General features: G+C 41.2%; 1 protein-coding gene across 3 annotated transcripts in view; it reads left to right on the top strand.

Moving 5' to 3' along the window:
• Positions 1–23,909, top strand: part of PLPPR4 (phospholipid phosphatase related 4) — a 255,398-nt gene that overhangs the window by 127,232 nt on the left and 104,257 nt on the right. For 2 of the 3 annotated variants that reach the window (XM_068242593.1, XM_068242592.1), the window contains exon 3: positions 20,376–20,505. In XM_068242593.1, the coding sequence (XP_068098694.1) occupies positions 20,376–20,505 (130 nt within the window). Of the gene's footprint in view, positions 1–18,013; positions 18,073–20,375; positions 20,506–23,909 lie in introns of those variants that run through there. The other variant, XM_068242594.1, reaches the window with a different exon arrangement.

A 23,909-nucleotide genomic window follows, 5' to 3' on the forward strand; every position in this document is an offset into this window, starting at 1 on the left:
TTTTATTTTCTCTCCAGACAGCTAATCAATTTCAAAGCAAAATATTTTCCACCAAAGACTAGTTCTCTGAGAGACATTGACAGTTGTCTTAGCAACTAAAATGGGTAAAAGGCAGAAAATAGCTTACACTAAGCGCATAAACATTTGCAGAGGTGTAAATAATCAATACGCTTTGTAAAAACAATGGATTGAAAAGAAAAAAAGTATTTAAAGCTCAGATCCAGGCTTGATAGAAAACAGGTAAATAAACTGCGTGCATGAAATAGAGGCGCTTTGAAAAAGGGGCGCAGGATAAAGCAAAAATCGTTATTTTTCTACAAAAAAAAATTAAAATATCGGTTTACAAAGAAATATGTCCTCCAATCGGAGGCAGCAACATGCGATCTGCTACTGGGTTGCTAAGAAACCCTCCCCTTGTGTACAAACGAAGTGTGGGAGGCATTCGCCTCTCTTCACTGACGGCCACCCATAACTTATTTACACCTAATCATGACACAATACAGAATAAACACATTCTCACACTGTATTGTGTCATGATTTGGTGTAAATAAGTTATGGGTGGCTGTCAGTGAAGAGAGGCGAGATGACTATTGTTGCCAGGTTTAACAGCCGAACAAGGGCTGGGTCGCAAGCTGCGTTCCAGCTTTACACTTACAGGAAGTGGATGAACGAGCGGGCGGATGTGACGTCATCCCCGCTCTTGCCGTCCACACAATCAGTTTACCGGTAACTGATGCCGGCGTTTTGAATAATGGGATCCAATCGGCAGCAGAGAGGGGATCACCTCCTTCACATCCGCCCACCAGCTTGATTGGTAGGAAGCTGTGGGACGGTAGTGTACGCCTGGTTTGGTTGTTTCTACGTACAGATGACGGTCTTTGCTACTATCATAGGTAGGATACAATACCTCCTACACTTTTCTTACATGGCGACCCTGTAGTATGTATATAACTATAGGTGAGTGGTGGATGACACACCCCTACCAATTCCTGGTCCCTCCTCCTCCCTCCCTCCTCCTCCACCTATGGCTGTGCCTAACCAGGCACTTCAGCTCTGACTGGGGCTATTCATTTTTTTTGTAAATAATCTTGTAAATATATGGTGTAGGATGTGTATATAGCAACTATATATATGTATAGCACACTTTCTGATGAAGCCTTTTGGTGAAACATGCTCGTGTCAAAGTCCATGTACAGCACTTTGCACTAATTATTTTCTATGTATACCTTCCTGTCTTAGATGGTGCTGCATGGGGACTAGACGATAGATGTGCACACCAATCTGTTACATTACATCGAACAGCAGGTAGTGCTCCACCGTTCCACTTGCACACCGATTAATTGTGAAGGCATCTGCCTAGTTGTGGGATAGCTACACCTGGACTCTGCATTGTATGCAGAGATCTGGGGGGATAAGCTACGACCCCTCTCAGCTAGACGAGATGAATCATTTGATACCTCCACAAGAGAGTACCCACAACAGTGGAATCTCACCTTTTAATTCCTATTTTATGTATTCATGTAAAGTTATACACTTTTATCTTTAGTACCTATAGGGCTATGTCCTTCTGGACTTAAGTGTTTGTATTAAAATTATCATTATTGCTTCTGAAATGATTTTACTGATTGTAAGTATTCCAAAGTTATATATGTTAGGTGAAATCGAGTGTACAGCTTGTAGCTGAAAAATATCACCAATATTTAACCACTTTACCCCCGCGCGTACGTATTTCTCCGCCCCTTTTTCCATCCTTTAACAACCAGGGACGGAGAAACACGTACTTTCCGCGTTCCCGACGCTGCCCGCGCTCCCGCTCGTAAACACGCCGCCGCCCGCTCGCCCAGAGATCAATGAACGGGAAAATCCATTCCCGTTCGTTGATCTAAGCCCCGCAATGATCAGCTGCTCTCCTATGGGCAGCGCGATCATTGTGAGAAAAAACTCACGTGTCCAGCCTCCTTATACTTCCTCCAAGCTTCCGGAAGGAAGCTTGGAGGTCGCATTAAAACAAAAAGTTACTGTGGCCATCTTGTGGCCAAATAGTAAACTACACCCTACACATTTTTCACATACAAATAAATGACTTTTACATATAAAATTAACTCATTACCTCCCACACTCCCCATTTTTTTTTTTTTGTAATTAAAAAAAAATAAAAAAATTTACAATTAAAAAAAATACATAAATAGTTACCTTAGGGACTGAACTTTTTAAATATTTATGTCAAGAGGGTATAACACTGTTACTTTATAAACTATGGGCTTGTAATTAGGGATGGACGCAAAAATGAAAAAAATGCACCTTTATTTCCAAATAAAATATTGGCGCCAAACATTGTGATAGGGACATAATTTAAATGGTTTTACAACCGGGACAAAAGGGCAAATACGTTTCATGGGTTTTAATTACAGTAGCATGCATTATTTAAAAACTATAATGGCCGAAAACTGAAAAATAATTATTTTTTTCCCCACATTTTTCCTATTTTCCCATTAAAACACATTTAGAAAAAAATAATTCTTGGCATAATGTCCCACCTAAAGAAAGCCTAATTGGTGGCGGAAAAAACCAAGATATAGTTTATTTCATTGCGATAAGTAATGATAAAGTTATAGACGAATGAATGGAAGGAGCGCTGAAAGGTGAAAATTGCTCTGGTGCTCAGGGGGTAAAACCCCTCAGTGGTGAAGTGGTTAACTACTACTAAACCTAACCCTACTCTCACACAGAACTCTCCCTCTACCGATGCCTAACTCTAAGACCCCCATGGTGGTGCCTAAACCTAAGACCCCCTTGGTGGTGCCCTGGTGGTGCCTAACCCTAAGACACCACAAAATTATAATTCTCAAATCTAATGTAAAAATGATTTAAAAAAAAAGTAGAATTACATTTCAAAACGAAAATTAACAAAATTATAATTTTCAAAACATATGTAAAAATGATTAAAAAAAGTAGAATATTAAAATGTTGAAAAGTGAAAGTAATAATTTACAAAAATGATACTTGTGAAAACGGATTTCATAACGATATTTATCAAACTACTAATTCTGAAACCGAAAAATTTTGGTTTAACAGACTGGCTGCCAAATCATCCAGTTTTGCATCCGATTTCTGATATTTAACATTAGAGGGAATAGTGGTGACCGATTTGTCCACTTCTCATATGCGCCCAATTTTCCTGCCTCCAAATAAATCATATGAGCCTTGAAATCTATTATAAACAATTTAAATGCAAAGAAGTGTTTATGAATACTTTTAAATCACTAAATACTTTAGAGTGTGTCTCTGTAAGCAGTTATACTTTACAAAAAACAGAAGGAAAAACATCAAACAACATGTAAAATACTACATAGGTAGGAGACTGATGAATTTGATTGAGCTGCTTTTGCTGCAACTCAGGTCTCCAGTGAGCCCCAACAGGTCCCCAAACAGCTGCCATGACCAAATGTGATCCGACTGTTTGGCCTGATCCCATGTGACTGTGCTTCATGCTCTGCATTTGTATGATGTGGGCTATAGGAAGTGTCAGCAGCACAGAGTGAGGACCCACAAGGCATCACTGGGGCCCTGTTCTGCAGCAAGGGATGAATGGAAGTGTGCAGGGTGGCACATTATTCAGTTATATATTTACCGTAGTTACATTTTGCAACTGCAATTCAAGGTCACTTTAGGTTAGAATCACCACAGACTACAGAAAGGCATAAACTAGCAAGCTTGTTGCCCTAAATTAGATCTGAAAGCTTAAAAGGCTCTTTACTTGCTATCGGTACAGTGACAAAACTTCAACATCAATTTAAAGCCAAATGAGAACTCAAGCAAAGTAAATATGAATATATGATTACAATTATTGAATTTGTTAGAATAATTTACTAAAGGATAAGTAAAGTCAGTCCCCCCTCACTCTGCTTCCTGAATATACCTAATCATCTCAGGTGTTGCAAATGTGTTTTAGTTTTTGTCTTCTAATTCCTGTGCATATTTTCTAAAATATATTTTTTTCTGCAACATTTTTTTATTTGCATCTGTATCACTTAAGCTACGTAATGACCGGCAGATGCGGGAAGATGATTTGCTGATCTATGCCGATAAACGATCATTTCCATGAGCCACCTGTCTCGGTAAATGTCGTTTGCAGCATCAGAAATAAACGATTGTGTAAATAATTGTTTACACGATTACAGCAAAACACACGCAAGTCAATTAGGAACCTCCTGATCCTCAATGACTTAATCGGACATATTGGTCCTTTAAAAAACGAATGATCGCCATGGGTGGCGTGCATCGTTAAAGTGGACCTGAACTATTGTACAGGACATAATGAAAACATATAGAAATGCGCCCAGTATGTATTTAGAAAGGTTAACCTGTCTAATTCCCTCTCATTTGTGTCTAATCACAAGTTGTAATTTGATCCCTCTGTAGTGTCAGCTGACTGCCATGGCATAGAGCTAATTGGTAAACACAGGATGTTAACAATATGTCTGCTTCCATAAAAGCAGGAAGTAGACACACAGCGGATTTATTTTAGGATTTGAATCAGCTGTAACAAGGAAATATTTTTCGTTATAGGTTATTATGCTGTTGCGTAACCTTTAGAGCAGAGAGGACGTTCTGAGTTCAGGTCCACTTAAAGCATAATTTAACTGATTTTTGTTAAATGATGTTGCGCGATATCGGGGGAAAAAATTATTCATTGTGAAAAATCTATATTTTTCTGCAAATATAGTGCAACCTGCAACCCCTTAAAAAAAAAGAAAACAAAAACAAAGCTGGGACACTGTTTAACCATTTCACAACTGAGGGGTTTTACCCCTGAAACACCAGCGCGATTTTTCCCTTTCAGCGCTGCTTCCATTACTGTACTGATGTACTATGATTGGTTATTGGGGACTGGAGAGTCCCCATAACCAATCATTGTACTGCAGAGCCGGGGTGTGTGCGCGCGCGCGGGTCGCGGGGGCGCGCGATCGCGGGCTGCAAGTTTGTTTACCTTGCATTGTTTTGAATGAAGACGGCATTTGATTGAAGCCGTCTTCATTCTACTCGCAATCGGCGAGGCTAATTGGATTTAGGAACGCTTGTTCCTAACATCCAATTAGTAACCTGCTGTGCTGGCTGGCTGGAGTGTGCGCGAGAGTTCCCCGCCCACTCCCAGCCAGTAAACAAACAAGTGCGCCTTTCTCCGTCCCTGGGGGTGAAGCGGTGCGCAGAGGGACGGAGAAATTTAGCACTGGGGGGTGAAGGACCAACATATAAAATGGCCTTAAGGACCAGAGCGTTTTTTTTGGTTTTGACATGCTTTGTTTGAGTTTAGATATTTCAGTAAATTTTTGGTCTATCCAAACAAATGTGATATTGTTTTTTTCAGAACAATTAGGGCTTTTTATCTATACCACTTAATTATATTGATAATGGAATTTTATATGTTTTTTAAGAGAATTTATGCTAAAAAAAAGTAAAAAAATGTATATTGTCTGAAATTTTCAACCAAAAATATGTATATATCTTGAATTAAAACATAAATTCTTTTCAAAATGTATTCTGCCATATGTTTCTAATATATATGTGCAAAAAAAATGAAAACTATTTACATCTTTGGTACATTATAGAGACTGTGAAAAAAAGTGTAATTTTGCTTTTCAGTGAACAAAATCTACAATGCTTGTTTTCTGCGTTGTACATCACTTCTCTGAAGCACTAAGTCACTGAAATAGTAACATTCCCACCAAAATGACCCCATTCTGTAAACTAGACCTCCTGAGGTATCCATCGATGGGGGCATTGGTGATTTTGACTGCACAGATTATTGGTGGAAATTGATGGAATGTATAACGACAAAAAGAAAAAATCATTTTTTTTGTTCAGACATGTCAGTTTTTTCTGTTTTTTGACAGACATGCTTTGAAGTATTGTAGAAATTCACCCCACAAATGGTTCAGTAATTCCTTCTGAATAAAACGATACCAAATATGTGTGGCTAGACTATTGCTTTAGTCCAATACAGAGCTTAGAAGAAGTTGTCAATTATTAAACTTTCAAAGACCATAAATCACACGCTTGCATTTCCCAGCACAGCCTGCTTTTGATGAAGTCTGAGGTAAAAAGTCTGTCAAATTCCTGCCAAAATGACCCCATTCTGTAAACTAGACCTCCTGAGGTATCCATCGATGGGGGCATTGGTGATTTTGACTGCACAGATTATTGGTGGAAATTGATGGAATGTATAACGACAAAAAAAAATAATAATTTTTTTATTCAGACATGTCAGTTTTTTCTGTTTTTTGACAGACACGCTTTGAAGTATTGTAGAAATTTACCTCACAAATGATTCAGTAATTCCTTCTGAATAAAACGATACCAAATATGTGTGGCTAGACTATTGCTTTAGTCCAATACAGAGCTTAGAAGAAGTTGTCAATAATTGAACCTTCAAAGACCATAAATCACACGCTTGCTTTTCCCAGCACAGCCCGCTTTTGATGAAGTCTGAGGTAAAAAGTCTGTCAAATTCCCGCCAAAATGACCCCATTCTGTAAACTAGACCTCCTGAGGTATCCATCGATGGGGGCATTGGTGATTTTGACTGCACAGATTATTGGTGGAAATTGATGGAATGTATAACGACAAAAAGAAAAAATCATTTTTTTATTCAGACATGTCAGTTTTTCTGTTTTGTGACAGACATGCTTTGAAGTATAGTAGAAATTCACCCCACAAATGATTCAGTAATTCCTTCTGAATAAAACGATACCAAATATGTGTGACTAGACTATTGCTTTAGTCCAATACAGAGCTTAGAAGAAGTTGTCAATAATTGAACCTTCAAAGACCATAAATCACACGCTTGCTTTTCCCAGCACAGCCCGCTTTTGATGAAGTCTGAGGTAAAAAGTCTGTCAAATTCCCGCCAAAATGACCCCATTCTGTAAACTAGACCTCCTGAGGTATCCATCGATGGGGGCATTGGTGATTTTGACTGCACAGATTATTGGTGGAAATTGATGGAATGTATAACGACAAAAAGAAAAAATCATTTTTTTATTCAGACATGTCAGTTTTTCTGTTTTGTGACAGACATGCTTTGAAGTATTGTAAAAATTCACCCCACAAATGATTCAGTAATTCCTTCTGAATAAAACGATACCAAATATGTGTGGCTAGACTATTGCTTTAGTCCAATACAGAGCTTAGAAGAAGTTGTCAATAATTGAACCTTCAAAGACCATAAATCACACGCTTGCTTTTCCCAGCACAGCCCGCTTTTGATGAAGTCTGAGGTAAAAAGTCTGTCAAATTCCCGCCAAAATGACCCCATTCTGTAAACTAGACCTCCTGAGGTATCCATCGATGGGGGCATTGGTGATTTTGACTGCACAGATTATTGGTGGAAATTGATGGAATGTATAACGACAAAAAGAAAAAATCATTTTTTTATTCAGACATGTCAGTTTTTCTGTTTTGTGACAGACACGCTTTGAAGTATTGTAGAAATTCACCCCACAAATGATTCAGTAATTCCTTCTGAATAAAACGATACCACATATGTGTGGCTAGACTATTGCTTTAGTCCAATACAGTGCTTAGAAGAAGTTGTCAATTATTGAACCTTCAAAGACCATAAATCACACGCTTGCATTTTCCAATACAGCCCGCTTTTGATGAAGTCTGAGGTAAAGAGTCTGTCAAATTCTGTAAAATAGACCCCCTGAGGTATTCATCGATGGGGGCATTGATGATTTTGACTGCACAGATTATTGGTGGAAATTGAATAAAATAAATGAATTTTTCTTTTTGTCCTTATACATTCCATCAATTTCCACCAATAATATGTGCTGTCAAAATCATCAATGCCCTCACGGATGGATACTTCAGGGGGTCTAGTTTACAAAATGGGTTCATTTTGGTGGGAAATTGAGGGACTTTTTACCTCAGACTTAATTGAAAGCGGGCTGTGCTGGAAATTGCAAACGTGTGATTTATGGTCTTTGAAGGTTCAATAATTGACAACTTCTTCTCAGCACAGCTTTGAACTAAAGCAATAGTCTAGCCACGCATATGTGGTATCGTTTTATTCAGAAGGAATTACTGAATCATTTGTGGGGTGAATGCCTACAATACTTCAATTTGAATGGAATGTTTGGGAAGAAAAAATAAATGTAGCAATTTTTTTGGGCGGGGGGTTTCAGTTGCTCCTTCTGAATAAAATTATATCGCCTATGTGTGGCTACTGGCGCTTTGTGTACCATAAATTTGAAGGACAATCCAAGTAAAAAATTTAGGCAGGTGTGGTACACTTTGAAACAGTCTTTCAAACAAAGTCCTGGTTTTTCGGGACATTCGGGGCAATGGTATCGTGTATCCGTCCTTATTTTTTGTTTAGTGCAGACCCTACACTTTTTCTGGGGGTATTGCTTTTTCCCCGTCTGTGGTATAATTTCTGGAACATGATATCCAGAAAGTCTCTCGACTGAATCAAATCTTCTGCCAGGGTGAGTTGCAGCTTTGGAAATGAGAGATTCAGCTATTTCCTCCTGGAATTCTAAATTGCTGAGAGGGTTTTTTGACATTTTGTATAGTATAAAGCTGTTGTAAATTCCCAACTGCAGCAAGTATAAGCCTAATTTTTTATACCAATATCTGGTTTTGCGTGCGGCCAGGTACGGCTTCATTGCCGCGTCATTGCGGTCTACACCACCCATATATTGGCTGTACTCATGAACACATTTAGGTTTCTCTTGTGCTCCAGTCCTGGGTGTTATGCTTTCAGGAGTATGTATGGTTGAAAGCATATATACGTCCCTTTTTCCCCTGTACTTCAGAGCCAGCATCTCTTCACTGCGGAGACCCTCAGATTCATCAGGTTTGAGGCGCTTGTTGACAAGGCTCTGAGGGAAGCCTTTGCGGTTGGATCTGATGGTACCGCAAGCTGGCGTGTTCTCTCTCGCTAAATGTTTGAATAGTGGGATGCTGGTGTAATAGTTGTCTAGGTACAGGTTGTATCCTTTGTTCAGGAGAGGGTGAATCAGATCCCAGACAACTTTACCATTTGTGCCCATATAAGGTGGGCACCCAGGTGGATCCAGCTGGCTGTCTTTTCCCTCGTACACTCGGAAAGCGCATGTAAAGCCAGTGCTGCTTTCACAAAGCTTATAAATTTTTATGCCATATCTGGCACGCTTGGAAGGGATGTATTGCTTGATCCTAAGTCGACCAGTGAAGTGTACCAGGGACTCGTCAATACTTATATTTTTTTCTGGCACGTATACCTCTGAAAATTTTTGCGATAGGTAGTCAATTAGGGGCCGAATTTTGTATAGGGGATCAATATTTGGATCTTCTCCGGTTTGGTACTGGGAATTGTCACTGAAATGGAGGAAGCGCAAGATGGTCAAATAACGTGTCCTCGACATTGTTTGCGAAAAAATCCCCATATGTTGAATTGGTCTTTTCGACCAATACCGTTTTAGGTCTGGTTTTTTGGTAATGCCCATGTTTATTGTGAGGCCTAAAAATGTTTTTATTTCCTCCACTGTAGTGGGCCACCAGTTCTTAGGCCTCGCATAGCTGGATTGCGGTTTCTCAGCAATGTGTTGCTGAGCGTATAAGTTTGTTTGCTCAGCAATAGAGCCGAGGAGCTCATCAGTGATTATGAGTTCCATAAATTGAATTGGGGAGAGGTTAGCCGTTTGCACTTTAATTCCAGTCTGGCCTGTGAAAGGAGGAATTGAGGGTGCTTCTAGGTTGGCAGGCGACCACACGGGGTGAAGCAATTCCTCCGGTACGTCAGTGCGGCGACGTTTAGTAGAAGCGCTCTGTTGCCTGCGGCGTCTCTGTCTGGGTGTTGCGACACTCTCTTCCTGCTCCTGACTAGTGCTTGGCTGCTCTGGCATGGCTGTCTCAAAACTCTCAGTCTCCTCCACGTCCGATTCACTTGGTAGGGTGTCACTGTCAGGGATTGGCTCAAACTCTGAGTCTGAATCTTCAGGCTCTGATTCTTCAGAGTCTAATTCCTCACTGGATTCCCCAGACTGGCAGATCAGATCTACAATCTGCTGAGCAGTAAAAGATCTCTTCGCCATCACGTATATAGTGCAGGACACAATATAAAGGACACAATATACCCTAACAAGCCTGTATATGCACAGACAATATCAGACCCCACACTGACACTATATACGTAAGCGTATAAACCCTGAACCTATATGCCACCCTTTACACTACTGATATACAGCCCTATATACCCTACACTGTACACTAAACCCGATTTACCCTACACGATATACCCGACACTATATACTAAACCCTTTATATCCTACGCTATATACTAAAGCCTATATATACACCCTACACTATATACTAACCCCTATATACTAAACCCTATACACCCTACACTATATACTAATCCCTATATACCCTACACTATAAACTAAGCCCTATATACCCTACTCTATATACTAAACTATATACTAAACCCTAAATACCCTACACTATACCCTAAACACTATATACCCTGCCTATTATACTAACCCCTATCTAACTGCAGTAAAGCACAGTAAATAAAATCACAATCCAGTAAATATTATATATATATATATATATATATATATATATACTATATATATATAGTTATATACTATATATATAGCTATATGCTATATATATATATATATATATATATATAGCTATATACTATATATATATATAGCTATATATTCTATATATATATATATATATGGGTGGTTGGAAGGGGATCAAGGGATGAATTGGGGGGAGATCGGGATAAATAAATGTATCTAAAAGTGTTATTTTTTGTAAAATCGCACAGCCTGTCACGGCTGCAGGCTGTGCGTCTCTCCCTGTCACAAAAGATCCTCACAGTGACAGGGAGAGGGAGGCGGAACGGCAACTATGTTGCCTTTCGGAGGGTGATCGCTGTGATTGGCTCACAGCGATCACACGGCAGGGAGCCAATCAGTGACGGCTCCTGCCGATACCCGGAAGCCTTAGCTGTCATAAGACAGCTAAGAGCTCCGGATTCCGTGCAGACGATCGCGGCGGGGAGCGGCGGCGCCGGTGATAGAGATCTACGCCCTGCCAACTAGGAGCCCATCAAAACAGGGCGTAGATCTCTATCACCTTGGTCCTTAAGTGGTTAAGAAGAACATTGAGACAAAAATTATTTCTGATAGTTTGGCCTTACACAAGCAACTGATAGAGATGGCCTGAACGTTTCACCGGCGGACAGTTCCCGGCGAATTTCTGATGTTCACTTTTTCTGCTAACTGCGAACATGTGGTGTATTCGACCCGCCCCTATACACCATCATGGAGACAAACTTTGACCGCTAACCTCACAGTCAGCAGACACATGGCAGCCAATCAGCTAGCACCCCCTCCTGGACCCCACCCCCCTAGCAAAAAGCAGTTGCGGTGGCAATTTTGGATTCATTCTCTGCTGGCTGCTGACTGTTAGTGAGAGCAGGGTCAGACTTGCTGCAGATAGGTATGGAAAGCATTAGCTAGGCCAGTGTTCTTGTTCCTCACCTGCTGTGAAAACACTCCAAACAGCCCTTTTGAGGGCTAGCACATCTCTACTGCTGTTGCTACATTAAGTTGCGCGCACAGTACCACTCCACTGCATTATTATTTGACTGTATTCTGTAGTACTATTTCTCTGTGTGTGACACTCCACAGCCCACTGACACCCAGAGCTGTGCATAATGTGATTTCTGCCCTTTTGGGATTAACCAGTTCACCCCCAAGGGTTTTTACCCAACAGACCAAAGCAATTTTCACCTGTCAGTGCTCCTCCCTTTTATTCCCTAATAAGTTTATTACTACTTATCACAAGAAAATAATCTATGCCTCATTTTTTTGCCACCAACTAGGTTTTCTGTGGGTAGTACATTTTGCTAAGAATTTTTTTATTCTAAATGTGTTTTAATGGGAAAAATACAAAAATAATGGAAAAAAATCATTATTTCTCAGTTTTTGGCCATCATAGTTTTAAACTTAAAGGTTCTCCTGTGGATAAAACTAACACATTTTATTAGCCCAGTTGTCTCGATTATTAAACCGTTTAAATTATGTCCCTATCACAATGTATGGAGACAATATTTTATTTTGAAATGTAGGTGTTATTTTCCTGGTTTTTTTTTTTGTTTTGTTTTTCTTTGTCCGGTCCATAATCACAAGCCCCTGTGTAGTAAAGTAAAAGTAATTTTCGCTCATAAAATATAGATTAAAAAAGCTGAGTCCCTAAGGAAACTACTTATGTTTTTTTTTTTACTGATTTTATTTTTTTTGAGGGGGGGGGAGCTTTGGAAGTGTAAGTTATTATTGTATTAGTATTTAATAAGTGTATGTGTAAGTATTTGCCTGTATGTGTAAATTTACTTTCTGGCCACAAGATGGTGCTAGTGAACACACTCCCATTTCATAGGAAGTGTTCACTTTTTTTTTTTACTACACTGTGACTGTTTCCTGTTTTATAAATCGACGTGGCTGCTGTTCACGGTCACGGCCATTCATTCCAGACATTGTGATTTTGTAGGGGACTGCTTGGTCCTCTTCCCCAATCATGGAATACGGGGTCCCGGTGGAAACGGCGGTGGGATAGGCACGCACACGCGCGGAGTGGTGGCGGGAAGCACAACTTATTAAAACATTCTGTTGCCGTTAACAGGGTCAAACATGACGTTTTAATAAGTTGCATTGTCCTTAAATGGTTAAAAGCCAAGTTTGCTTCAACTCCGTAATTTTTGGTGGGACTTTTGGCATGGATCCCCCTCTAGCATGCTACAGTCCAGGTGTTAGACCCCTTGAAACAACTTTTTCATCACTTTTGTTGCCAGTCTTTGTAGGTTTTACCCATTGAAGTCTATGGAGGTTTGCATATTCGCAAACATTTGCGGAAGTTTGCGTTCGCTGTTTGTGAATGAAAAATTCTATGTTCGTGACATCTCTAGCAACTGAGTGCTCAGATGCAGCATGAGACTTTTTTTTGGCCACTGAGTGATGCTATTATGTGTTAAACATGACACGCGCTGTATTACCAAATGGTTCCATTCGGCTGCATGTTATTGCAGTGCGAATGGCGCTTATGGCTGGTAGCTTGGCTTGACAAGTGAGCAGTTCAGCTGACCGTGTAAAAGATGCTTTAAGGAAGTTTCTTGCAACTTAATGAATACAGTCTTGTGCCACAAAGGTGCACCAGTACAAAACAAGGGAGCAGTGGTGGGGAGAGACCTTGCTAACCTCATTTAAGCAAATATGCTTCACAGTAAAAATGATAACAGATGCACGCTAATTCTATCACCTGGTTAACCCAGGTGGGTAGAAAGTAACCATGGGTGTACCAACACTAAATGTAAATAAACATCATTAACCCCTTCTCCCCATGTTGGCTGGATTTGCCAACATATTTAAGTCAGACAGTGTGGGGGTTTGCAACCTGTACAATACCATGCATCATGGTCCAAGGTATGGATAGGATTCTGCATCTGCAAGAGAGCAGCAGAAACAATCTCCTCTCCTGCAAAATCCCAGTTTTTTTGTTGGCTTTATATAAAATTATCTTTTTTTTAACATTTAACCCTTTGCTGCAAATGGGTAGGAGAAAAACATATTTACCTGGAAGGGGATGGGCGTGTTGGAGTTTACTTATTATTATAGATGGACCTCACAATATAAGCCACCTCCAGGACAGACCACCACATGTGTGAAATAGTTAGGCCCTTCTCTCTGGCATTGAGGTAGGAATGAGCACCTTGTCTTTGACATGGACAAGGTATCTTTCTCCTGCATAGTTCCCCCTCATTTCATGGATAGGATGGTTGGTATTGTTCAGATGGTGGAAATGTCTCGCAATACTAGCTGGCATGGGGAAGGCGTAAAAACGTCTTAGGGCTGTCTTCTCATTATTTTTTTTTATCTTACTGAAAATAGGAAATAGAAAAAAAAATCATTTAGATGAGATTTAGATGGAATTAATGACAGCTCCCATCAACAGCTCACTTAAAGTCCTCCTCCAATAACTATTGAGGCGAATTTGTTTAAAAGACACCTGAAGTGAGATAAGTATGGAGGCTGCCATATTTCTTTCCTTTTGAACAAGTAAATTGCTTGACTATCCTGCTGATCAAACTGCCTCTGATACTTTTAGTCATAGACTCTGAACAACCATGCAGCTCAAATGTTTGACTTAAAGGGGAACTGAAGAGAGAGGTATATGGAGGCTGTCATGTTTATTTCCTTTTAATCAATACCAGTTGCCTGGCAGCCCTGCTGGTCTATTTCTCTGCAGTAGTATCTGATTAAAACCAGAAACAAGCATGCAGCTAGTCTTGTCAGATCTGACTTATAAGTCTGAACCACTGAAACACCTGATCTGCTGCATACTTGTTCAGGGGCTATGGCTAATAGTATTAGAGGCAGAGGATCAGCAGGGCTGCCAGGCAACTGGTATTGTCTAAAAGGAAATAAACATGACAGTCTCCATATACCTCTCTCTTCAGTTCCTCTTTAAGTATGACTAGACTTGCTCGTTTCAAGGTTGTGATTCATACACTAACACTATTGATGCATGCACAATCAGTAGCACTGCCAGGCAACTGGTATAGTTTAAAAAGAAATAATATGGCAGCCTGCATATCCTTCTCACTTCAGATTTCTTTTAACCACTTCGCATTTCTAGGTTTTTACCCTTGAGATCCCTGACAATTTTGAAACTTCAGCTGTTTCACTATTGAATAATCAATAATGTTTTTCATTACCTAGCTATTGCCTGATGTTTCTTACTTTGGGGGCCATGCTGTTGTCATTTGTGCAGATTGCAGTTAGGCATTGTCTTGATAAAATTAGCAAGGCTGTCCCTGAAAAAGACATTAGGCCATATTCACAAGAGTTCAGTCAATTTTGCATGCACCGGGAGCATCCAGCTATTTTACCTTATAACTTTAATTTACCTTTAGCCGGTTCAGCACCGCAGTCCGAAAATCTCATGCATCCGAGCAACGTTCACCTCCCATTCATTTGCCTATAACTTTATTGCTACTTATCACAATTAATTGATCTATATCTTGTTTTTTCCGCCACTAATTAGGCTTTCTTTGGGTAGTACATTTTGCTAAGAATTATTTTTTTCTAAATCTAGTTTAACAGGAAGATTAAGAAAGAAATGAAAAAAATTCATTATTTTTCAGTTTTTGGCCATTATTGTTTGAAATTACTATACGCTACCGTAATTAAAACTCATGTATTTTATTTGCCCATCTGTCCCGGTTATTACACCGTTTAAACGATGTCCCTATCACAATTTATGGTGCCGAAATTTCATTTAGAAAGAAAGGTGCATTTTTTCAATTTGCGTCCATCACGATTTATAAGCTTATAATTTTAAATAATATAATAACATATTCTCTTGGCATGCATATTTAAAAAGTTCAGACCCTTTGGTAACTATTTATGTTGTTTTAGTTTTTTTTTTATTGTATTTTTTATTTTATTTTTTTAATAAAAAAAAGTGTATGTGGGTAATTTTTGGTGTGGAAGGGAAACTGCTAATTTTAAATGTAAAATAATATTTTTTTTTATTAAAATTGTATGTTGGTGCAGTTTACTATTTGGCCACAAGATGGCCACAGTGAAAAAAGTCCTGGATGTGAACGATCTCGCATCCAGGAACTAAAATGCTGGGGAGATGTTTCCTGGGGGCAGAAATACCGCGCTCTCTGGAGAGAAAGTATTTCTGCGGGGAAGGTAGATCGGTGAATGGGAATTATATTCCCATTCACTGATCGGGGGGCTAGCGGCGGGCAGCAGGAGCGCGCGCGGGGGTGCGCCCGATCGCGCGCACCAGCCAGCGGCAGCAGCAGTGCCTATCTGGACGAGGAAGCTCGTCCAGATAGGCCGAACTGGTTAACTTACACTAGTACATAGCAAAGAAATGAGCAGTGCTACTTAAAAACAGACTAGTGCCTACCTGCAAAAGAGTGCAAGCCCCACTTGTGGGGTCGAATACACACCGAGCATACACATGACCTGTCTACCACTAGAGGAGGATGTTTCCATTAACAGCTTGCATGCAACCTATTAAGTACTCTGCATGCAAGCTGTTAATGGAAACCAACATCCTCCTCTAGTGGTAGACAGGTCATGTGTATGCTCAGTGTGTATTATATCCCACAAGTGGGGCTTGCACTCTTTTGCAGGTAGGCACTAGTCTGTTTTTAAGTAGCGCTGCTCATTTCTTTGCTATGTACTAATGTAATTCGTTTTTGGTCAGCTGCTCCCACTTAACAGCCATGCTTTTGGTGTATATGCAGAGCTTCTGTTTGTAGTTCCTGGGGGGGCTCAGCGCATCTCTGATGGAGGCCATTCGGAGGCGGCCTGGTGTTGCGCTGATCCACCTTTTGTGCAATGGTTAACTTACACTGACAACATAGCATGCATTGTGCAATAAGCGTTCCCTGCGCTACGTTGTCAGTGGATGTTACCTGGGTAATGCAGGTTTTACTACCTGTGCAATGCACTCTACACAGTTGACATAAGTAATGGCTAAATTAACCAGTATTTAGTGAATTTGACCCAATGGCTTTTAGGTCACCAACTTCAGGTCAAATGAATGCCACATTTCAGCTTGATCAACACTTTATGATTCACCAAATAGCATTCACCAATTTGAGAGTGAAGTATGCTATAGCTTACAGTGGAGAACAACAATGTTTGTCTCAAACAATCCATTTGTGACTTTGTTGAACATTGTCACATTAAGGTACATGAGGCCACAAGGTTTGACACCATTACTGCCCCTGGTGCTCTGGTGAGTAAAGGCTGTGGGTGGTAATATGCTACTCCATTTACATGAATGAAACTGCAGATCACCAGTTTAGTTTAATTAGGGTAAGGCAATTCCAGCAGTTTTCAACAGAAAACAAAGTCTGATCATCCATCATTCCCCATTATAAAACTTGTGATCAGGCAAGCATTCCACTTTAAATGCACATACAGTAGGTAACAAATTTGAATAAGAAGTCCATTTATCTCAGTAATTCAACTTAAAAGGTGAAATTAGTTTATGAAATGTACTAATTTGCTTAATACATGCAAAGCGAGATATTCAAGCCTTTATTTGTTATAATTTTGATGATTATGGCTTACAGCTTGTGAGAACTCCAAAATCTCAGACCATTTGAATATTGTGAAAAGGTTTAACCACTTGATGACCTAGCCTTTACCCCCCCTTAAGGACCAGCACTGTTTTTTGTGATCTGTGCTGGGTGGGCTCTGCAGCCCCCAGCACAGATCAGGTAGCAGGCAGAGCGATCAGATCGCCGCCCTTTTTTTCCCCCTATGGGGATGATGTGCAGGGGGGGTCTGATCGCTCCTGCCTGCCTGAGGTTTGCGGGGGGGGGCACCTCAAAGCCAACCTCTGCAGCGAAATCCCCCCCTCCCTCTCCTACCTGTCCCCCCTGGTGATCGGGGCTGCACAGGACGCTATCCGTCCTGTGCAGCCTGTGACAGGATGTCCCCTGTCACATGGCGGCGATCCCCGGCCGCTGATTGGCCGGGGATCGCCGATCTGCATTACGGCGCTGCTACGCAGCAGCGCCGTTCAATGTAAACCAAGGAGACAAATGTCTCCTGCGTTTACATTTAGTCTGGGAGCCGCGATCAGCAGGCTATTCATGGAGATCCACTCCGTGATCTAACAGGAAATGGCCGCTCGCGCGAGCAGCCTTTCCTGATTAATTAGGGAGGCACCTGGCGACGCAGATCTGCGTTGCTGGTCCTCCAGCTACCACTTTGCCGCCGCACGGTATGAGTGTGCGGTCGGCAAGCGGTTAATATTGTAGGCTCAGAGTGTCAAATTCTAATCAGCTAATTAATTCAAAATGCCTGCAAAGAGTTCTTATTTCATAGATTAGTTTTACCTTTTAGGTTGAATTACTGGAATCAATGGACTTTTGCACGATATTCCAATTTTTTGAATTTCACCTGTATTTTGCTTTGCCAGATACATCTGCAGATGGACAGTTGAAAAGTCATTCACCCAGAATGTATTTGCCTTGGGGTCAGTACTCAGATATAGCTGTTATAAATGTGTTCTCTTATCTTGACAGTTCAGAAGTAGTTCACCTGTTTAATGCATTTGGACGGATCCTGAACCTTGTGCCGAGACATTCTGATATACTCGCAGAAAACTGTTTTAGGTAAAAGCTGTAAACACCGTACTTTCACATTCCGTTCTGTTCTGCCAGGCATCACTCTAATAACCACTTAGAGACTATGCGATGTGAAGCTTATTCATCAAAGCATGCATAGACAAATGGAGCAGTCACTCAACTGGTAGTTAAAAAAAGGTTTCTGGATGGGTGCTGAGCGCTGCTACACTTTTGCTCTAGTTTCTTGGCTGGGTGTTGTGGATGCTGCTACACTTTTGCTCTAGTTTTTTGGTAGCTGTCTTGATAAATCAGCTCCTGTGAGCTTTCACTTGACATTATGACCTTTGTCATATTGAAATGCCAGTTAACCTACTGGGCGTTCTGATTCCCGCGGCGGGTTTTTTTTCGCCCGATTTTTTTTTAATATCATGTAGCTAGCCTAGAGCTAGCTACATGATTCTCCCCTTGCTGCTCTTTCCCTCCCACCCTTCCGATCGCCACCGGTGATCACGCCCATAAGGAAATCCCATTCTGAACGGGATTTCCTTTAGGGCTTTCCCCGTCACCATGGCGGTGCCCTCTAGTGTCTCTGGACAAGCTCAGCTCGTCCAGAACGCTAGGGAGGTTAACACAAATTTCCTTCAAATTGGCATGAACGCGGCGGCAGCCCCAGGACCGCTCCACGCCGATTGGCGTGAACGGCTCTCTATGGGGCTAGCAGGTGATCGCGTGCAGGCTGCGTGCGCATCTCCTGCTTGGAAGGCGGAGCTCAGCTGTGTTAGTGCGGAAGTGATCCGCTGTCATACGCTGAAGCCTATGACAGCTGATCACACTGATTGGCTGGCGGGGGGAGGGGGGGGATAAAGAAATAAAGAAATATATTATAAACATAATAAAATAAATATTTGTTTAAAAAAAAATAAACACTGGGAGAGCGATCAGACCCCACCAACAGAGAGCTCTGTTGGTGGGGAGAAAAGAGGGGGGGGGGGGGAATCACTTGTGTTCTGAGTTGTGCGGCCCTGCAGCTTGGCCTTACCTGCAGTGGCCAATTACAAGAAAAATGGCCATATCTTTAGGGGGGTTTAACACTGCGGTCCTCAAGTGGTTAAATCGTGGAATATTTGACAGCTTTACTTAGGTCCGAGCAATGTAAAAATAAAAAATCCACTTATCTGGGGCTTCTTCCAGCCCCCTGCATCCATCCTGTGCCCTTGCCACAGCTCCGGTGGCTTCCGGTCCCCTCACCAAGTCAGCTTCTGGGTTGGCTTCTTCTGCGCTCCAGCTGGTCACGCTGATGTCATCCAGACTGTACTGCGCAGGCGCAGAACTACTGCGCTTGCACAGTACATTCCAGATGAGGTCAGTGCAGCTCTGAGAGCCGCATGCGCAATTGGGATATTGCACCGAAGGGGACCCCGGACCACCAGCATGGAGCAGAGCTGCGGCGAGGGTACAGGACGGCTGGCAGGGGCTGGAGGAAGCCCCGGGTAAGTGGATTTTTTTTTAATTTTTATAGTGCTCGTATGTATCCTTTAAAGAAAAAACACTGTTAACTTGTTAATTGTCATAGGATTGGCTACAGAATAACACCAAATGTATTCGTTGGAGAATTTGCCTGTCTAGCTCACCAGTCACCAGATGCTTGTCTCTGCCACCAGAACGACCATTAAATGTGATCAGAGAGGGATCTATTTCCTGCCCATAAACTTGCACATCATTTAGAAATCTATCAGAGATTGTCTTGCTGTAGCCCCACACGTGTATTTGGGGGTGGCCGCAGGACAAATTTTACGAGTCCTGTAACTTCAGCCAGAGAGATACGGAAAGAGCACACTTCTCTTATGTCAGACTGGCCGTGACTGGCTGAAGTTACGGGATCCGGTACCGGAGCTGGAGGAGGCTAAGGGCAGCGTCGTGGGAGCGATATGGGCTTATGGGGCTGGTGGAAACCCCAGGTATGTATAACATTTTTATCTTTTATCAGTTCTGGTTTCCTTTAAAGCAGCTTCAAATGTAATTTTAAACTTGTGAACAAGGAGTTACATTTTAATGTAATTTTCTCTCTCTGTAGACACTAAACTCTTTCCTTCATTCAATGTAACGTATGTAATAAAAGGGCAGCCATTTAATAAAGAGTAAGACATAACCTATTGTGATTAACATTTTTTTTTATGAATGCTTCATTTTTTCTGTTTGTTTCTCTTTCTAGATTATGGTTGGTGAAGGTGTCTTATACTGTTGTCTGTCCAAGAGAAAAAACGGGATAGGAGCAGAAGCCAATATCAATGCTGGAGGTTGCAACTTCAACTCATTTCTAAGAAGAGCTGTCAGGTTTATAGGTGGGATTTATTGTTGTGTTATTAAATATAAAATGTTTGAAGTGGATCTTAAGACAATTTAAAAAAAAGCAAGCAAACAGAAAAATTAGGTACCCAGTACTGTCTGTGTAGTACAATAATTTGTAGCTGAGCACCGGTTCTGTGCTGGTCTGGATAGTTTAAAGGAATTCTATCAAAGATTCCATTTTTGAGGAAACATCTTTAATCAATGTAAAATAAATGTAAATAAATAAATCAGCATATATTTTTTTCTGTGCTGTAATTTTTTTTCAACATGTGTGTGTAACAGTGTGCCCTGAGGACACACTGACGGCGACGGGGTTCTGGAACAGTCCATGGTGACAGGTGACGCCAGGTGTATAACAGCATTGCCGGCTATTCCCATGGCTCCCCCATATATAACTTAGCAGAACGGATGGCCTGTTACTGCGGCGGCCACAGGTGGGGGAGCCAGGGAATAGCCTGCAATGCTGTTATACACCTGGCATCACCTGTCACCATGGACTGTTCCAGTACCCCGTCGCCGTCAGTGTGTCCTCAGGGCACACTGTCACACACACATGTTGAAAAAAAATTACAGCACAGAAAAAATATATGCTGATTTCTTTATTTACATTTATTTTACATTGATTAAAGATGTTTCCTCAAAAATGGAATCTTTGATAGAATTCCTTTAAGTACAAGTATGCTTTCCTCTGATTTTATCCACCAGAGCAAACTCACATGAGGGATGTGCCAGGCTAGGATCTCCAAACCTTAAAGGACAACTAAAGATAGAGGTATATGGAGGCTGCCATATGTATTTCCTTTTAAGCAATACCAGTTGCCTGGCAGCCCTACTGGTCTATTTGGCTGCAGTAGTGTCTGAATTACACCAGAAACAATCATGAAGCTAATCTTGCCATGTCTGACAAAAACACCTGATCTGCATATGCTTGTTCAGGGTATATGGCTAAAAGTATTAGAGGCAAAGGATCCGCAGGACAGCCAGGTAACTGGTATTGCATAAAAGGAAATATATATGGCAACTGTCATATACCTTTCACTACATTTGTCCTTTAAACTTATGTTTGTGTTTGGAGTCATAACTTAAAGCAAACAGAAACTCTAGCACTGCAAACAAGAAAAACAAATATAGTTGCTGAGAACTTCAGAGTGTGTTTCTTTAGAGAGAATAGCGTGTCTAATTAGGCCTTTTCAGCAAGTACTCAGAAACTGTAGATTTAGGGCTGCCAGGTGTGCAATATGTAAATACAGGAGGTTACCCCTTTCTGTGCTCTCAAGATACAAGGCAGTAAACACTACAGGTTTTTTTTATAAAGGTTTCTGTTAGTAGCAACAAAGAAATGTTTTTCTTTAAATGTTATTATGCTGTTGCTTAACTTTTAGAGCAGAGGGGAGGCTCTGGGCTTAGGTCCACTTTTATAAAGGACACCTCTTAAAAAGTACAGTATAGTACAGGAATATTTGCTGATTTGGCACTATACATTTTTTTGTGCTGGTGCAGGATATGAGTCATGATTTGGTTAACTTTGACTGATCCCCTGTTCTAAAACCTCTTCCTGACACCTAACTGACACCTAATCATAGCCTGCAGCTTTAAAGGTCAGTGACTTGATAGAGATATGGAGGCTGCCATATTTATTTGCTTTTAAACAATACCAGTTGCCTGGCAGTCCTGCTGATTTTTCATGCATCAGCAGTGTCGAAATAACACACCTGAAATAAGCATGTGGCAATTGCAGTCAAACATCTCATCTGCATGTTTGTTTAGGTTCAATGGCTAAAATTATTAGAGGCAGAGGATCAGCAGAACAGCTATGCAATTTGTGCTGTTTAAAAGGAAATAAATATGGCAGCTTCCATATCCCTCTCACTTCAGTTGCCCTTTAACAATAATCAACTTTTATGACACTAAGGCTGGTTTCACAGTGGGACGTTACAGGCGCACGTTAGAGCAGCCTGTAACGCAGCCCACCGCACAGTAATGAAAAATCAATGGGGCTGTTCACAGTGCGGACGTTGCGTTACATTGTAACGCTGCGTCACAAGACAGCGTACTGCATGCAGTACTTTGGACGCGGCTGAGCCGCGTTAGACTGCTTGCACATGCTCAGTAATGTTGGGGAGGAGCGGAGAGCGGCCAGGCACATGGCTAATTAATATGCACTGCACGTTATGACGTGCAGTGTTTACTTCCTGGAGCAGCCGCTCTGTGCGGCGATTGGCCGGCGGGACCACGTGATGCCGCATGCGCACAAGAGTGCGCATCACGGCATCACTGACGCCAGAGTGAGCTGCACAACGCGGCTCACTCTGACGTCCAGATCCAGCACCACCAGGCGTTGAGTTAGGGGGACGTTATGCGACCTTAACGCCCCCTCTAATGCAACGTCCTGGTGTGAAATTAGCCTTAATCTTAACCTTCCTCTACAATGTTAATCACTTCCTAAAGCCTAACTTAAACTCTAGTTTTAACCAATAAAACTATCCCTTGTGGCACCTAGCTATAACCAATACCTAAATTGATTCTCAGTTCATGGGTTCACTATCCAAATGCCAGTTTACTTCCAATCTGCCAATATCTTCGGCTTCACAGACTTCACTTCACTTCACATTTTAACCGCTTTATTATCTATTTTGAATGAGACCATACAAATTCCAGTTAATTGTCAATAAATATCTTCAATTATCTTAAGAGTTGTTCTATTTATAACCTAGTGTATAATTAGGGAAGATACTGTATGTGTAAGCGCACTTCAAATAGCTCAACCCCATATGATAAAAAAATAATAGAGAGGAATGGGACTTCAATCAATCTTTCAATGTGCTACAATGAGTAACAAGTCACACCTGATATATTCGTGACAGTAGAGATTCTTACAAAAACATCACCAATGACCAAGTAGTATATCCAGTTGCATGTGGTCCGGTATAAGTCATGGAGAGAATCCAAAGACATAACAACAAAAGTTTTTTAGGTGATACCTTTAATGATTAACCATTAAGTCATTAACCTATTTTGGTTCCTGGACATAAAAACTACGTCCAGGAACCATGTGCGCTCCCACGGCCGATCACGCACGTGCACGCATGCTCCCAGCTGCAGATCGTTAGCCCAGGCAATCAGTGAATCGGGCTATGGTGCCCGATCGCTGATTCCTCTCCCCCGCAGAAAAAGCGACAGCTTCTCTTGGAAGCTCCGCTTTTTCTGGCTGTTGCGTCCCCCATGCATCTCTCTAAGCGTATGTTACGCTTAGCGTGACGTCATGTAAAGAAACTCATGGCTGCCATCTTGTGGCCAAAAAGTAAAACTACAACTAACGGTAAAAAAAATAGAACTCAACACACATTTACATTATAAAATTAATTTAAACTTGGAAATAGTGATAGATGCAAAACGG

Source organism: Hyperolius riggenbachi, chromosome 6 (assembly GCF_040937935.1).
Source record: "Hyperolius riggenbachi isolate aHypRig1 chromosome 6, aHypRig1.pri, whole genome shotgun sequence".
Taxonomy (NCBI): domain Eukaryota; kingdom Metazoa; phylum Chordata; class Amphibia; order Anura; family Hyperoliidae; genus Hyperolius; species Hyperolius riggenbachi.